The following is a 17,148-nucleotide window of genomic DNA, read 5'->3' as shown; positions in this document are numbered from 1 at the left end:
GGGAAAAAGGGCTGATTTAAGGCAAAACGCGTGGATTTCGGAAGGCATGAGCGCACCAAGCGGGTGGTGGCGGTGGGGGGGGGGGGGGAACAGCCCCCCCCCAGGGCCACCCAGGCGCGGGGCACACTGCGCATGCGCCGGAGAAACCCGCTCCCGCCAGCCCGGGCATGCGCCGCTCGCAGGGCGGCGGGGAGGGGGAAGGCCGAGGCCCCGCCCCCCCGCTGGCAGAGGGCGGGGCCGGGAGGATGGTGACGCATGCGCGCTGCCGTAGCGGTGTCTGGGGCGCTTGTCCCGTCCGGGTCGCCGTCGGTGGCGGCGCCGGGGGTTCGCGTGGCTCGGTTTGGGGCCCGCGCTCCGCTTCGCCCCCTCCCAGCTCCGCCTCCTTCCGCAGGCGCCGGGACCCCGCCGCCGCCTTCTGCTCCTCACACCACCTCCCCCCCCCGCCCGGGGGGGGGGCTCCGGTAAGCCGCTCCCCCTCCCCTCGCCTCGTTGCCATGGAGACCTCTCGCCGGTGCCCTCCCCGCCGCGCTCCCCGCCGCGGGCCGCCCCCTCCTCAGGCTGCGGAGAGCTGCGGGCCCCCGGGGCTGCGTGGCCGGGACCCTCTTCCCCCCGGCTGGGCGAGCGGGGCCCGCCGCGGTGCTGCCGGGCCTCGCCGCTGCTGCGGGCAGCACCGAAGTTACCTGTCGCTGCCGAGGGTCGAAACCTGCTCGGCACCGTCGCCGGGCTCCCCTCTGCCGGTCCCCAGAGTCAGCGCACCTAAAAACTAACAGGTGGCTTTTGCTGCCTTTGAGTTGGGTGCTTTCTTCCCCCGCCGCTCCCCCCCCCCCTTTTTTTCCCCCCCCTTTCTAACCTGCTTCTACTAGATAATTTTCACACTCTGTTCTCTAGGAAACGAAAGCCAGCGGCGTAGTTTTCATAAATACACGCTCCCGGTACGCAGGTCTCTCCCGCCGTGTCCTCGGTGCACGTGGAGAACGCGCCCCTGCTTCTTCATGTAGCATCACTTGAGAGCTGCTGTCCCGTAAGGGCATGACCCCCTCTCAAGCAGAAGTGTAGCCAGAGGTTCTTGCTGGTTCCCTCGTTATATCTCTTCTGTGAAGAAACCTTCAGGCATTCCAGACGAAACAGTTATGGTTTGTAAAGGACGTGATTTGTAAAGGTGCAGTGATGCCTTATAAAGAAAACCGTAAGAAGTAAACAGGAAAAATCCAAATCATAACATTCGGCTAGCACCTAAATATCGCAGAAGGGAGAAGTGTGTCTAACCTACCTTTGTCTGCAATTTCTAGTAATAGTTACAAAGTCAGTTACGTTACTAGCAGTTACGCTGTGACCAGTAAATGTAGGCTGAAATATAATTTTGCATTTGGTATCTCTGAATTTGAATGTGTTTTAAGAAGCAGAGTTAGGCTGTAAATGTGCCCCAGGGCTGTGCTGCAAGATGGAACTGGCGTACTCTGAAACGTTTCTTAAGAGAATTCAGTGTGTAAATCCAGGACACGTAAACTAGTATTTGTTGTTTGTTTGTTTGTTTTAAGCAACTGAAGGCTTTTTTTTTTTTTTGGCTTTCTCTCTCGATTGCTCCATTATCAGGATAACTTCCAGGATTTTGATAAAATTCACAGTAGAGGAGACAGCATGCAACTGATGATTTTATTTCTCTAAGGATCAAAGGAAGAAGAACTTCTGGATTAGATGTTTCAGCATGATGTTTTTGAACTTTAAGTATTTACGAATGATAGGGAGAAAATATTGGGAGAAATGCAAGATATTTGCAGCGCTGCCCAAAATTGTGGTTTTTGAGGCATCATGTTTCTTAAGTTTCCTTCCCTCTTATTTTCAGATCAAAAATGTTCAAAACAGGAAGTTTGACTGGTACCTTTATTTTGTAATATTTTTTTCTCTCTACTTGGGCTTAGCTTAGACAACTGGACTGTTATCACTTGTTCTGCTGATAAAACTAAAATTTAAACTCTGGCCTCTGTGATTCAGCAGCACTTGATTGATTGTAGTTCTTGTTTGAAGGATGTCATTTCTAATGTCAAACGTTTCCTCCCTTTTTCTTTTCTAAGAGCCATGGCAATGACAGGCCCAACACCCTGCTCATCCATGAGTAATCACACCAAGGAGCGAGTTACAATGACAAAGGTGACATTAGAAAACTTCTATAGCAATCTAATCGCACAGCATGAAGAACGGGAGATGAGGTAAAAATCTTTCTTGCTTCCATTCCAAATTGGGTAAGACCCCAAAAGAAATGTTAATTGAATTTTAGCTATCTGGATCCAAAGCGGAAAAAAAAAAAAGAAAATCTTTGCTGAGCAGGTACCTAAACTCATGAGGAGGGTACCTAGATGTGGCTTGGCCCGAGGATCCAGAGGCAACTGCTGGGTTCCTGGATCCCAGTGTCGTTTAGGCTGGGGCTTTCTGAGTCTCTGAAACATGCTTGCAAACACAAAAGTGGTATGATGATCATCACGTTTTAAGAAGGTGTATGTTTGATATGTGACTAAGTAGAAACTAACTTTAGAATCATTCGAGTACAATTCTGCAGTAAAAAGCCAGCATTTGGAAATGCTTATCCTGTCTACTTTTGTTCTGTTGCCCCTCCCCGTTTGATGTCTCTGGCTGTAATATTTAAAACTCATTCTTATGGCGTCAGTTTAATTGTGGGTTGTAGTTTGTGATAGAGTCACCTGATGAGGGAAGATGAATCTTTTCAAAGGCAATGAGCGATTGCTATACGGACATCATGTAATGTCATTTCACTGTTAACTTCTTACCTATGAATTAGCTGAATTTATCACATCCCTTGAAATATATCTGTCAAAACATAACAAGTGATTTAACTGAGATGTATTACTTTTGTTTTCCTTTGGCTGGAACCTTCTAATTTGCTGAATATCCTCAAGTTGTAGCACTGGGACTTGGGACATTTTCCCAACTTGCAATGTAGTCTATAATCAGAATTTTCAGAAAGGTTCAGCGTTCCTTCGCTTCCAGACTTACAGCCAAAAAAGCTAACTTGATCCAAGTGGAATGCCTGCTAACTACAGTAACGGCAGAAATGAAGAAGAAATTTAGAAATAAATACCAAGTTGCGTACATATTTTCTCCAAGACTTCAAAGTAACGACGAGAGATTGAGGTCTAATCCAAACAGAAAATATCACTAATTTAATTCATTGCTTTCTCTTTGTATAGTTCTTGCTTTGTGTTATAAGTACTGCTGTCTACTTCCAAGACCTCAATGACAGGATTTTTTTTGTTTGCTTGTTTAAGACCAAGTTTTTTTCTGAAGAAGCATAATGCACTTTGATAAGTTACGTGTTTTTTAACGTGTGCTTGTGGATGTGCCATTTGGACTTCAAATAGCATTGATAAAACGTACACTGAAGTGCATACAGGACCTATTCAGGCTATTCAGGAGAACTTCAGCATTGCTCGGTCGTTCTGAGCTACTTAATGCTGTGTACTGCAGCAGTAGTCCTCTTTTGCTGTCTGAGTCACTGTTTTGAGTGTGAAATGTGGTGACCGGACAGTGCTGACTGGGTACTTAAGTAAGGGCAAATCAATTTAAGGGTGCTAGACTCTGGATGCAGTAGCCTACAATACTATCGCATAGCAGCAGCTGCTTAGTAGCATAGGAAACCGGAAGGGGATCTTGCAAAGAATGACTTGCATAAAAAGAAGGAATTATTTAGTATGCTTTTAAAGTCATACCAAAAAAAACACACGCACAAACCCCACTTCAGCCAGCTATCGATGTGATCAGTGCTGGGAAAAGTTCCCACAAAGTAATCATAACAAATGTTCTCTGAAGCCGTTCTGCCATCTGAAGTCTCATTTCCTTTCCTTCTTTGCCCCCACATAACCATTTTGTACTAAGGACAGAAATATTCTTTAAGAGGAAGAAATATCCTTTAAAGGGGAGAACGCGTACTGACATGTTCCCTCTTCCCAAGTATTTTGAGCATGTCAAGTATTAGGAAGTAGAAACTTTTGTCATTTTGCATATAGTGAGTTTGAGATGCAGAGATACTACAGTGCAGATCCACAAAGGTTTTGAGACAGCTTAATTCTCCCGGGAATAAATGAGACTTCAGTGCTTAAATATTTATATGGCTCTGGCCTTAGGTGACTTGCCCAGCTGTCAAAGAGAAAGCCAAGAACTGAACCCAGATCTCCTCAATCTACGTTCCTATACAGCAAAAACATATATTTGAGGAAGATATGTGAAACTGCAGGCAGGCAAGTTTAACTTTTTGAAATTAGAGAGCACAGGGCTAGAATGGTACAATTGTAAGGTTAGAGTCTTTAAAATTAAACTTATGTCTGATTCTCCTTTGTGTAGCTGATCATTTATACTTGTTATTTACATCCTCCTTTCACAGCAGCACAGCCAGAGGTGTAGGAGGATATGTGCATACGATTAAGAAAAAATGTTAAAGATTGAACCTTTTCTTTCCTAATTTCTGTCTCTGCTTTAGACAAAAGAAGCTAGAACAAATGATGGAAGAAGAAGGCTTAAAAGATGAAGAGGTAATGAATATGGAAAAAATGATTTGTCATGGTTAGATAATACAAGTGATTTTCTTTTCTAAATGGAGATCTAGCGTCTTGGATTGCTGTGATTTATATGGAACCTAACTGCAAAATTCTCACTCTGCCTTTTTTGTAAACTTCAGAAGAGAATCAGGAGGTCCGCGCATGCACAAAAGGAAACAGAGTTTCTTCGCCTAAAGAGAACAAGGCTAGGTTTGGAAGACTTTGAGTCCTTAAAAGTAATAGGCAGAGGAGCATTTGGAGAGGTAAGTCCAGAGAAGATGACTGTTTTCAAGAGGCACTGATACTGGTTTAAAAACGTTATGTACTTTAAAGGAACATTAATGTTGTTGAAAAGGACTCGCTGGGCAAGCTAAATGCAAGTTTGTCAGTGTACTTTTAATTCTGGCTTCTGGGGCTGGTTGTACAGAACAGTGAGACTTGGAGGGCCACTCGCTATTGAGATGGCCTTTTTCAGGGAAAGTGGCTTTGGACCATCTAATTTAGTTGAGTGGTTGCTGAATGTGTCATCTGTATTAAAATGATTTGATGTCCTAGAATTAACAGAACTTGTATGCCATCACCATGCTCTATGTAACGCTTGTTTTTAATAATCTGATTCAAGAAATAGAAGCCAAATATCTGTTTTAAGGGCCTAATATTCCAATTTGTGAATAGTTGTGGTGATACTGGTATATTTGACTCAAATTTGTGCACGCTTTCCAGGTGCGACTTGTCCAGAAGAAAGATACAGGACATGTTTATGCAATGAAAATATTACGCAAAGCTGATATGCTTGAAAAAGAGCAGGTGAATAACCTTACTAAGTAGCAACATTACTACCCTCGTTTTAGATGCCTTTGGGAGGTTATTGTGGTGTGTAGAGAGGAGTAATGGGTACCTGTAGTCTATGCTTCCCAGCTAAAAACTTGTGCTGATATTTTTTTCTGAGGGAATAGAACATAACAATCTCATATGAATTCATAAGGACGAGTTATCTACTGACTTCTTTCAAGTCTCTCTCTTATTCTTTAGCTTTCTTTGTAACAAATGTAAAGGTTTGAAGAACATATAATTTTCATCTAAATAGGGTTACAGTAGTGGTGACAGGCTATAAATATACACTGTGGTATGTAACTGAATGCTCAGTTGCCTGCAATGCCTGCCTTAGTCTTAATGGAGGAGGCTGCAATTGTAACCCAATTTTCTTAGATGCTCTTCAGTCTGAAGCAGGGTAGGACTGAACTCAGTTTGTACTTGAAAACACGGTGAAGCAGATCATTTTTCTAGGGACTAGATTCGTCTTTCAAATGAAACAAAAGGACAGTTGTGTATATCTGATTTATGTTCCTTTCTGTCATTTTATGATGTACGTTGTACGTACTATTACCATCACATGTGCAAATGCTTCAGATCAGTGGCTTACTGCATTTCTCATTTATGGAATCAGATGTAAATATCAAAGTGGTATGACTGCTGGAATTGTTTTGATTTAATTGACGGACATCCAAAGTAGTGACATTTAACATTTTAAGGCTTCTCTCTGATCGTACTTCTGAGAATATAGCGGTCTAAAATAATCATTTCTTGTTCAGCACTGGGATTAATCTAGGAAGCGCTCTGTGTGTGTTCCATAAAAATCAGGAATTGGTTCCTGTTTCTCTTAGTACTTGTTTAAAAAACAAGCAACAGTGGGCTCACACATGAGCTTTATGCAGCACTGCTAAATAAATGCTCAGGTCTAAATCTGCATGAGTAGGTTGAAGCCATATTTGAAGGGCATATTAACTGCTTAGCAAAGAGCTAGTTCTGTAAAGATCAGAAAAATTGGGATATTTTTGTATATAGGATTAACCTGCTTATATAATCAATCATATGTTTCTCAAAACTCTGTAACTTGTATTTCCTATCTATATATGTATGCATTTGATTAATTACATATATACCTCCAGGTTGGCCATATTCGTGCAGAGCGGGACATTCTAGTAGAAGCAGACAGTTTGTGGGTTGTGAAAATGTTCTATAGTTTCCAGGATAAGCTAAACCTCTACCTTATCATGGAGTTCCTGCCTGGAGGTAATTACTTGAAATCAAAAGGTTGCTTTCCTTTTGTTCTGTGGAGGTCTAAGCCCTTAATTACAAGTCTTGTCTTTTATTACTGAGACTAGAGTACCATACAGCCCTGTTTGTACTGGACATTACTTTGTGAAGAAACAAGTCACTCCTAAAGCTTTTTGCTTTTAGGAGTTTGGGTGCTGAGCTCTTTGTTGGGTCAGACCCAAGGTTATCTGCTTCTCTCTGCTAGCTGCAGATGTTTGATGCTTGGCCTTAATGTTCTGCTAGTTATCGTTACTGTGCAATGGCTGTCCATAGAACCATAACCAGCTTTTAATTTTCTATCCTTTTGCTTTTAGCTGGCTTGTCGCAGAAATAACTTTCCAGATCTTTTTGTTCAAAGAGTGAAGGTGTTTGTCCTTGAACGATAATGCTACTGTAGCTCACTTAACAAGAAAATCATATGGAAAACATGGAATACATGTGACTAATGAAACCACAAGAATGCTTTCTGACATGACGCTGCACAAAAGCAGTCTGTTTTCTATAGCAGCTCTGTAGCCAAAAGTATATATTTTAATCCGTGATCCAGTTATGCAGTCAAGAGTGGCTGTCTATAGCTGACTCTTGTTTGAGGGATGTTTCTATACAGGCATTTCATCTTCATGCTATTTAGCTGTCTTAATAGAACTGTAATGCAACTACAGGACAAGCCTTTCCACCTACAGTGATGCGAAGCAAAATACAAAAGTGTGCTAAGTCACATAAGTGCTGGACAACTGTATTTACTACTTTAGAAAAAATTAATTTAGACTTCATGAGTTTTTAATAGCTTAGTTAATTTCTTTGTAAATGTCTTCCATATTAGTGAGACTGGAGCTCACGCATTAGTTCGTATTTACCTTTGCTATTTGTGTGGCTGGCTTCTAGGTGATATGATGACACTGCTGATGAAAAAAGATACCTTAACAGAAGAAGAGACACAGTTCTATATAGCCGAGACTGTGCTAGCCATTGATTCTATTCATCAGCTGGGTTTTATCCATCGGGATATCAAACCAGACAACCTTCTGTTGGATAGCAAGGTATGTACTAATCACTGGCTAATGGTTGAGTAGTAGTAAATAGGTCTTGTAATTTTTAATATTGACCTGAAATAGCGCTGAGATTTGTGAAAGAAGTCACTGCTTATTTCTTAGCCCTCTTTCTCCTAACCTTTGGGGGCACCTCTGCCCTGTCCCGGGGGAAGAAACAAAGATGGACTTCTCCACCCTCGCTTAGGATGAACTTTCTTGTGACAGTAGTTTAAGTTATTTTTGGTTATTTCAGTTGCAATTTAAAACATAGTCAGTTTCATTTCTCCCCTCTTAGGCAAGATGTTTCCTTTTGGTCTCACATCTGTTATGCTCATGCTTCCCAACTATTGAGAAGATGGTCATAGCAAACGTGAAGGATGTAGCTACTACATTAGCAAGCCTGAAAGCTGAGCTGTTCTCTCTCTCAGAATAAGGATGTATTTCTGAAGGCTGGTCAAGTTACATCACAGAATCGTTTAGGTTGGAAGGGACCTCTGGAGATCATCTAGTCCAACCTCCCTGCTCAAGCAGGAGGTTGCTTCTGATTGCTTCTGGATGTTTATTGCAGGCAGTTTGCAGAAAGTGTGACTATTTCATTATCCTCCTATGGATATCCTACATGTTTGGTTAAAATTGGCAAGCTTTTTCCAAACAAGCTAAACGGTAAATGCTTACATTTTAGTGTTAGCCAGCTAATAATGCAGTGCGTGAGTTACCATTTTAGTTCAGTATGTGGACATCTAGACATAGACAAATTCAGGACTTGAAAAATGATGTTGATTTAAAACTTGGAAGAAAAAATTTCACACAGTCAGCATGGTCTTACTGGATTTGTCCTAGTGCATAGTGCAACTGACCTTAAGGTGTTTCTTCCTCCTATCTGGTGGTGTCAAGACACAATCCAGGGACTACAGCTCCCTCTGGAGACGTTTGCTTTCAGTCCGCAGCAGTCATCAGCCCTCAGTCTAAAGCGGTCAGTAGCTTGCAGGAGCAGAGGATTTCTTGGCAGAGAAGTAAATGGCTCCTGGGCTTTCTCTGTGTAGCAATGAAGAAAGTATTAATAGCTTGATTCTGTGTACACATCAAGTCTTAGGCTAAAACAAGAAACGCCAAAACACTGCACATACTTGTTATACAAAATAAAGGAAGGGGACGAAATAGAAAAAATATACTCGTTATGATAATGTCTCATATTAATTTTGTATTTGGGGCCTTTTCATTTCTAGGGCCACGTGAAACTATCAGATTTTGGACTGTGCACTGGACTAAAGAAAGCTCACCGAACAGAGTTTTATAGAAACCTGAACCACAGTCTTCCTAGTGACTTCAGTAAGTCATTTGGCTTCTGAAGCAGTATCTGTGTACTTCTTGGGGATTGACATAACTGATTTCAGTATGAGGTTAGAAGGCTGCAGATGGTGTCTAAAAATCAACCTTGTATCTTAAGGTGTAGTTTTGATTTTCTGTAAAAACTTCTTCATACAAATAATTCCAGTTACTTTAATGTATGCAAGCAGCAGATGTCTGAATTCTCAGTGAGCTATAATAGTGAAGCACTTATACGGGGAACGTTACTTATTTTTTTGGCTGGCTATATTTATATACTGTACCTGTAGTTGTCTAATTAGCTAAACACAGGGCTGAACAAGGCAAACGCTGCTGGAACATTTCTAAGTGCAAGACAGTTACTTAGCTGTTTTGAATCTGCATTTCCAGAAGTTTATCTGTCAAATAGATTTCTGCTGTAGCCCTCCTTACCATGTGTAGTAAACCTCAAATGAAAACTTAAGTGTGACTTGGTAGATGCTAGCTGTATTTCCTATGTTAATTAATAAGTGAGATCAGAGTCCCTTTGAACATTCAGACATTTTCTCAAGGAGAGTAACTTTGATCCTAAAGTTTAAAAAAAAAAAAAAAAAAGTTTTGAAAGCATGACTCTAATGAAAAAGTCTTGATAACATTTTATCAATAGTACTCAAAATGCATATGTTGCAGTTACAGGTTTGGAAGGTTGAGTTTAGGATACTGACAGATGTGCTCTTTGCAGCCATCTGTACTGGTGGAGGAGGTTACATCCCTTGCTTGCTCTTAACTATTAGCTGCCACTTCCTGCTAGAGGCTACTGATCACTTTGGTCTTCTGGAGCTGCCATGAAGGCGCCCTTAGATTGTTCCAGGTAAAATGAGCAAGGCAGGGTTAAGGCAGATGAACTAGTTCATCTCTGCTAATGTTGCTTATTTTCTGTGAAGTGAATTAAGGTGTGCTTCTACAAATAGCTCTAGCATCTAGATGGTGGTAACCTTTGGCCGTAGGGGCTGGTGATGAGAATCTGGGGACTGTAACCTCTTCCTGGCACAGCTGAATACAAATTGGGTGGTCTGGCTAGGACCTGACTCCTTTTTTCGATGTTGGAAAGGAGATTTTAAGCAGTGCAGTGATTTGGGGGTAAAACTGTATGTGGGGTGACCAGTAAGGAGTCAGTCACATATATTCTAATCCCCTTTAGCTTTCCAGAACATGAATTCCAAGAGGAAAGCAGAAACTTGGAAGAGAAATAGACGTCAGTTGGTAAGTACACTTCACCTGTTTGGAATTACTCTCTGCTGAGCCTGTTGCATTCAAATGGCACAGGTATTTCAGTGACTGGCATTAATTCATTTCAGACTTCTAAACCGTGATGAAAAAAGATGGGTTGTACTGTTCCTCTTAAAGAGGAGTGACTCTAGTTTGCTCTTCACCCATCTACCAAACAGCTGGTGACATATGTGGCTGAGGTACGGGCTGCCATAATTGGTTACGTTGATATATGATGCCTTCTAGCTAAAACTAACTGTTCTCGCCTCTTTCGATATAACAGTAGATTAGCGGCACGTTCTCAGCTGTATGTAGACAATGATAACTTTCCCCATTTCCCTGAAGGTATTTGCAGACTCCTTCACATGAACGTGTTGACTTTGTTTCTACATATCTTGAAATAAAGGCTCTAAACACCTTTGCTAAAGATTTAACAGAGAATCTGGAGTCTTCTTCAAAATTACCATTTTTGCATAAGCTTCCAGTTCCATGGCAGGCAGTTTTCTCTAAAGATATGTAACTGAAAGTATTTTTTTTCAGGCTTTTTCTACTGTGGGAACTCCAGATTACATTGCTCCTGAAGTTTTCATGCAGACTGGATACAACAAGCTCTGTGACTGGTGGTCGCTTGGGGTCATCATGTATGAGATGTTAATTGGTAAGAAATAGGCAGTGCGCTAGCTTTAAGCAGGAATTGTGTTGGAGAATAGCACCTGTCTTTACGTGTTTGGGGTCAGAGTCTCAAAGCAGCCGCTCCTTGCATCGTTTTTGAGGTGTCTTCTAACTGGTGCAGTGCAGATTTTAGTAGGAGCTATTTTTGCTTTATACAAGGTTGTATTTTTCTTTCTTTTCAGGTTATCCGCCTTTCTGTTCTGAGACTCCTCAAGAAACATATAAGAAAGTAATGAATTGGAAAGAGACTCTCACGTTTCCTCCAGAAGTTCCGATATCTGATAAAGCAAAGGATCTTATTTTAAGGTGCCAGTCGTATGGTTTACCAGTTAATATATTACTGATTTTCTTGTCGTGCACACTGTGCTAAATACCTTTCATATTTGGCTTCACATAAAAAAGGCTCTTGCTTAAGCGTGCTACTTAGTTTGTTATGTATACGCATCAACTGCTGAGCTCCCAAATCAAATATATTTGTGTCTTAGAGTTAATTTAGAGGAGCCTTAACTGAACTGTACTAAAAAGGAGCTCCCCTGTAACTGCTGCTAGTTTGGCAAAATCTGAATGTTTCTGCTCTTTATCTTATCGGCAGGCTTCTCTTGGAAGTGACTAAATCTTTTTGCCAGAGCTGGGCTTCTTAGCATAGCAATAATTTTGACACTGTATGCACTGGAGCATACAAACATATCCCAGTGCATGCTGACTCTTGCTCTTTTTTTTTCCCCCTCTTTTTTTTTTTTCTTTTGTTTCCCCCTCATGCACCTAATATTTTCAATCACTAATCTGTTCTCAGGACAAAAACATAAATGTCTAGCTTGTTAGGCTTTATATGTTTTCCTGCTCTGTACTGGTCCTGAAAAGGCACACGACCCTGTTGTGAAAGAATACTGCATCTTAATTACGGCATTTCACATGACATTCCTGAGCATAACTTTGTATGTTGTTTTTGAAGTGGGAGTTCTTAACCTTCTCCTTTTATAGGTTGTTAAGAAACCGTAGGAGTGTCAGTTCAGAAAGCTGTTCCATTTCTAAATGGAATGCTTTCGTTTTCATTCTTCCTTCATTTTCATTCTTCCTTCCATCCCAGATTTTGCTGTGAATGGGAGCACAGAATTGGTGCATCTGGTGTGGAGGAAATAAAGAGTAACCTGTTCTTTGAAGGGGTTGATTGGGAGCATATCAGGTAAGATTCCTTGCAGAAAAGGCAGCTGCTCTTCTGTATTGACTCTTTAAAGCTAGTCCTGTTCAGCAGAAATGAGCAGCTTGACTGACATGGGAGGAGTTCTGTATGTTTATCTAGGTGTGGGTGAGAGTAGTGTGGGCCTCAGTCCACATTTGTTAAGGTTTAGGTACCTTCAGTCTTTGAATCTGTTAAGAAATAGAAGGTGTCGAAACCTGCTTTCTTCTGCCTTTGAAATCCTAATGCTGAATCTGTTCTTCTTGGCAGAGAAAGACCTGCTGCAATTTCAATAGAAATTAAAAGCATTGATGACACCTCAAACTTTGATGAATTCCCAGAATCTGATATCCTTAAACCAACAGGTAAACGCTTTGATTCTGCATGTAAACAATCTTTCTTCTTCTCCAGTAGAATAATGCAACTTCCCTGTTACCAGAGAATCCCAAGATCTTACTAGTAAGTAGGATCTTACTATTAAGTCATCTTACTAGATCTTACTAATAATCAATAGTAAGTTCAGAGTAAAGAGTTAATTATGTTCTGCTTTGGGGTGATATAAATGTTAACTTACTGGCAGTGGCTAAACCCTGCAAGACTTTCTGTACACTGAGCTTACAGTGAGTTTGGAGGAAATTGGATGAGGCGTCAAGCTCGTGGGGGTCTGCTGATTTGCTGCGGCACATAAAAGCACAAGTGGCATTGGAAGACAGTTTCGTACTTAAGTCCATGGCATGTCCTCGCTGCTCTTTCACGTGCCTCTTGTTTCCTCTGCCTTACTCAGTAATTGAGCGATGTGGTGCATGCTCTGGTTTAATAGTAAGTCAGAAGTGCAATGCAGAAGTGCCTGATAACTGCATTGGCTTTCTTTAGGATTATGGGGTAAGAGATAAGATAACAGTTGGTATAGTATTGAGCTACTTTCCATGCTGTTACTGTTCATTTCCACAGAGCCACTGGTGTTTAATTTGTCAGAGTTTATGTGCGAGGCTTAAAATAGCAGAGGCTAGATTTAGTATCATTATCAAATTGTTAGCTGGTAGTCTGGTGATGCAGATGTCTGCAAGCTGTAACTCGGGTAGCAGAAGATGGCGTGCAGACTTGGGAATGATGCTGGGAGCCATCTGAGAAAAAGCATCTGTGATGGGCACCAGAGCTCCCAGGAAGTTCTGAGCTCAGCAGGACCTGTGAGCCCAGCTCTGCGAGGTAGTACCTCTTGGCTCTGCCTGAGTCCTTGTTAGCATATCTAACTCCTAGCATGGTGAGGGGGCAGAAGGGGATGATCTGGTTTGGTGTAAAAGTTTTCAGAGGATCCTTGTATCCATGTCAAAATCTATTCAAAACCACGCCTCGCAGCAGTTCTTGGTTGGGCTTGAAGAACAAAACAGAACTGCACTGCCTAGATCTCGGGTGTTTCTTTCTTTAGAAGCATTCTCCTCTCCCCCCAAATCTAGCGTGTTATAGGAAAATAAACTTCGGACTTCAAATGGTAACTCTTTTCTCTTTGTCTTAACAGTTGCCACGAGCAACCACCCAGAGACTGACTATAAGAACAAAGACTGGGTTTTTATCAATTACACCTACAAGCGTTTTGAGGGTCTGACAGCCCGAGGAGCAATACCATCCTATATGAAAGCAGGAAAATAATAAGTTTTTACCTGGGACGACTTCTGAGCCTTGGAATTTTGTTTCTCTACTTTGGGTTTCTACCCATAAAAGAACTTTTTCTTTTTTAAAGAAAACGTGAGGGCTATGGACTCCTGGAGAAGATTTCAGGAGCTGGTTTTGTTACATACCCTGGTTATTACCAAGGATTTGTTCTTTCTGCGCCATTGAAAAAACTTCCACAAAATGTTTCTGTCATCTGTGCTGCAAGCACATTTTGCTGCTTCAGGAGCAAGAGTTTTTCTTTTTAAATTCTTTGCCAGATTGTACAGTCCATCAGGAGATGAGAGCAAGCCTTTACTTTGATGTTGCAAAGCGCGTGATATTTGTATGGACTGTTTTGCAAGTCCTGCATTAAGTGACATACTCAGTTCTGCCAATTCTGCCAGCACTATTTTCCCAGTGACAAAGGACTTTAGTATAGAGAAAATGAAGCAATAATTAAAAGCTTGGGGTAGACAACTCTCCAGTAATCTATCTAGCAGAAGGACACAACTTGTATTGCCTTAACTTTAGTTTGTAGTGCTGTTTTTTGTAATGCTACTTGGAAGCCTCTTTTAATAGCATTTCTTGACTCTTATCGCAATGGCCTCAAGTTGCGGTGCACTTTACTTTTGGTACTAAGACAGCAACCCTCAAGCCATTTAATATTTTTCTAAATTAAAAATTTGTGTAACTTTTTTTTTTCTAAGCAGTGATAAGAGAAACAGGCCTCTTTCGCCACGAAGCGCAACAGGTTTTGGTTACTGCATGGAAGGACGCGTATACAAACAATGCAGATGATAAAAACTGCAGCTGGTAACACAAAGGGGTCTGGAATTAGGGCAGAGAGAGAGAGAGGGAAAGTCATTTAACCTGATCATTGGTGGGCATATTGTGTACAGTTGGGTCAGCCATGAGGCTTCCTGTTCCTGCTGCTGCCATCTTTTGGCCACTTCTAGTACCTGCTGTGTTTTCATCACTTTCAAAGATGAAACCAACTTCTGTGGCCTTTTTGTTCTCGGTTTCCACCAGAGCAGTAACAGTTTTCCTTAAAAGCCTTGGTGACGGTGGCATCTCTGGCTTCTCCTTCCTGAGTCCCTCTTGCTGTCATGGCTGAACCATCTGTCCCTGGAGCGTTCCAAAGAGACAGTGCCTCCTGGGGTCAGTTTTGGGATGTGGGACCCACCACGTCCCTCTTTTGATTATTGCCTAATGTAATTTATAAAAGCACATTCTGTTATGATCAGGACGCTCTCCAGGAGAGCCCCCAAGTGCCTTTCTTTGCCTAAACTTTTCTCAGAACGCGATTGCGTTTTGGGAGGGAGGATTCTGCCTCAGTTGAGCTTTTGGTAATTCCCTTCTACGAGCATGAGCTCTGCTTTGAACCTGTTCGGTAGTTAGCTCTGCACTCCTAGTGGCAGGTGACATTAACCTGTGGGCCTAACTGGTACCAGTCTTTAATTTGCAATTATTATTTCTTTTAATGTAATGAGGTTTCTAAAAGCATGTATCAATTTGAACTGTTTCAGATTCTTACAAACTCTTATTGGTGCTGAACACTAAGTACATAGCACAGACGACAAAAAAATCTGTTTAAAAAAAACCCAAAAACCTAAAGCAGTGTTTCAAAGTGATATGGTAGCTTTTAGTTATATTTAGTCCTAACTTTCTAGGTTAGCAAGTGAAAGAAAATGGGATTATAGTGAAACTTTTTTTTTTTAATAGGTGCTTTTAGGGAATTTCTACCTAGATGTCTTTTGAATTGAGTGCCATCATGAAGGACCGATTTGGGGGGGGGGGGGGGTGAGTGAGTGAAAGTACTGTACATAGCTAAGGCTAGGTGATAACTTGTTAGCGTCCTCTCCCTGAACACCCTTTGTGCTTTTTGTATGTCTTGTAAGAGTTTAATGAATTGCCATAAGCAGTTTAGATAGTGATTTGGATCTGACAAAGCTGAAATGCAAGAACAGCCTTAATATAGTAACCAGGCTCACTGTAGTCAGTAGGGGCTACTCATAAGAATAAGGGCTAACTGAATTAATGATTTATAGGATCAGGCTTTTCATCAATTAGTAATATCGTCTTCTACCCCTCCACTTCCTGTTTTAGTTTTTTAATGAAACTGCTCTGTCTCCTTATCCTGTGGTTTCTTTCAACTATTTGAAAATGTTGCCTTAGAAAACCATTGGAAAACTAAGAGCTGTTAATATCTAAACAATTCTTTCAATTCCGAACAGCTTAGTTACCACTTGAACGTTTAAAAAGCAAAACCCTTTAAAGCTGCTATGGATTAGGAGTAAATGATTTTGAGACAGTAGTTGCATTATTAGCCCTTTACTAAAGGGACTGGTGGTTTTATTTATAAATACCAAAGATGAGAGAAACTATACAATTATAAACTGTGATAACTTGCTGTGGGGAGGAAGAAAACAAAAAAAGTAGTAATATGTATTATGCATTTTTTTACTGCATGTTTTTTAAACTGTCTTCTGCAATCTCAGCTTGTTCACTTTTTTTTTTTTCCATATTATCACCTTTTAAGTTAAAAGCAAAATTTTTCAAAGGCACAAAGAGCAGCTGGGTACCTCACTCCTAGTCTTTCAGTACGAGTCGGCTGTCTTTGAGTATGCTCCTCTGGGAGTCTTGGATATGCTTTTCTATGGGTAGGTTTTCTATCACAGTTGCATCATAAGCCTGCTTCCTATTTCCTAGTGTTGGTAATCACCTGTAAAGAGGACAGTGTCTTCTTTCTAGGATCCATACCTCACTGCTAACAGCACAAGACTCTTGTATGCCTGTTCCATTCCCCCTATGTTAGCCAAACATTTGTATTAGCTGCTAGTTTGTGTGTATATTTTTCATTAGCTGCTAAATCAAGGTCAAAGTATCTTTTAGCTCTTCTTTTTTTTTTTTTTTTTTTTTAAGCTGTAAGCAGTTTTCTTGCATTTTTTCCGAATAGATTCTTTTTCAGGAGTAATTCCAAGCTAAATTTCCAGTGGATCTAAACGTGAGTTATGCGGCCAGTTCATCTCTGTATCATGCCTAGCACAAAACTGCACTTAAGTGTTTCTTATCACTGTGCCCTGACTCTGCCTTAACATGTAAGTTGAAAAAGTGTTCTGTAAATATTTAAAAGCTGTTACTAAATTGCACTGTAAAATTTGGCAGATGTCTTGTGTGATGCTGGGGGAGCCAACTTTTTATGGAACGATCTTTGCATTGTGTTGTGTAAATAAAACTCTTTAAGTAAACACAGTTTTGCTCACAGGCTTTGTTTTCACAAACTGGACTCCCTCTTGGGGAAGGTTTCCTTTGAATCAGTGACAGACTTGAAAGTGTTTCCAGAATCAACTGCTTGGGTATGAGACTGCATTTCCTAAAGATGCACAGCAGCCATATGAAG

General features: G+C 41.2%; 1 protein-coding gene across 3 annotated transcripts; it reads left to right on the top strand.

The window, feature by feature from the left end:
• The first annotated feature begins 226 nt into the window (after window positions 1–226).
• STK38 (serine/threonine kinase 38) lies at window positions 227–17,000 on the top strand. 3 transcript variants are annotated; one of them, XM_068918414.1, is made up of 15 exons: window positions 232–461; window positions 889–932; window positions 2,073–2,207; window positions 4,490–4,541; window positions 4,688–4,810; window positions 5,271–5,354; window positions 6,497–6,620; window positions 7,530–7,684; window positions 8,902–9,004; window positions 10,182–10,243; window positions 10,790–10,907; window positions 11,104–11,227; window positions 12,009–12,104; window positions 12,369–12,463; window positions 13,615–17,000. In XM_068918414.1, exons 1-15 carry the CDS (start codon window positions 246–248, stop codon window positions 13,743–13,745), a joined length of 1,662 nt encoding a protein of 553 aa, XP_068774515.1. In that variant the 5' UTR covers window positions 232–245; the 3' UTR covers window positions 13,746–17,000. The 3 variants fall into 3 exon arrangements, with proteins under 3 accessions (XP_068774516.1, XP_068774515.1, XP_009670848.1); XM_068918415.1 differs by lacking the exon at window positions 889–932 and having other exon boundaries at window positions 227–461; XM_009672553.2 differs by lacking the exons at window positions 232–461; window positions 889–932 and adding an exon at window positions 941–1,133.
• Window positions 17,001–17,148: the final 148 nt, after the last annotated feature.

This window comes from Struthio camelus, chromosome 24, assembly GCF_040807025.1.
Source record: "Struthio camelus isolate bStrCam1 chromosome 24, bStrCam1.hap1, whole genome shotgun sequence".
NCBI classification, from domain to species: Eukaryota; Metazoa; Chordata; class Aves; order Struthioniformes; family Struthionidae; genus Struthio; species Struthio camelus.
This window is presented reverse-complemented; position numbering and strand designations above follow the sequence as displayed.

Bases quoted from the DNA above. Each gene is read 5' to 3' on its own strand.
- STK38 (XM_068918414.1), top strand. From the start codon at position 246: ATGGTGACGCATGCGCGCTGCCGTAGCGGTGTCTGGGGCGCTTGTCCC. The intron at 9,005-10,181 runs GTAAGTCATTTG...AATCCCCTTTAG, and splicing joins CAGTCTTCCTAGTGACTTCA to CTTTCCAGAACATGAATTCC. The intron at 10,908-11,103 runs GTAAGAAATAGG...CTTTCTTTTCAG, and splicing joins CATGTATGAGATGTTAATTG to GTTATCCGCCTTTCTGTTCT.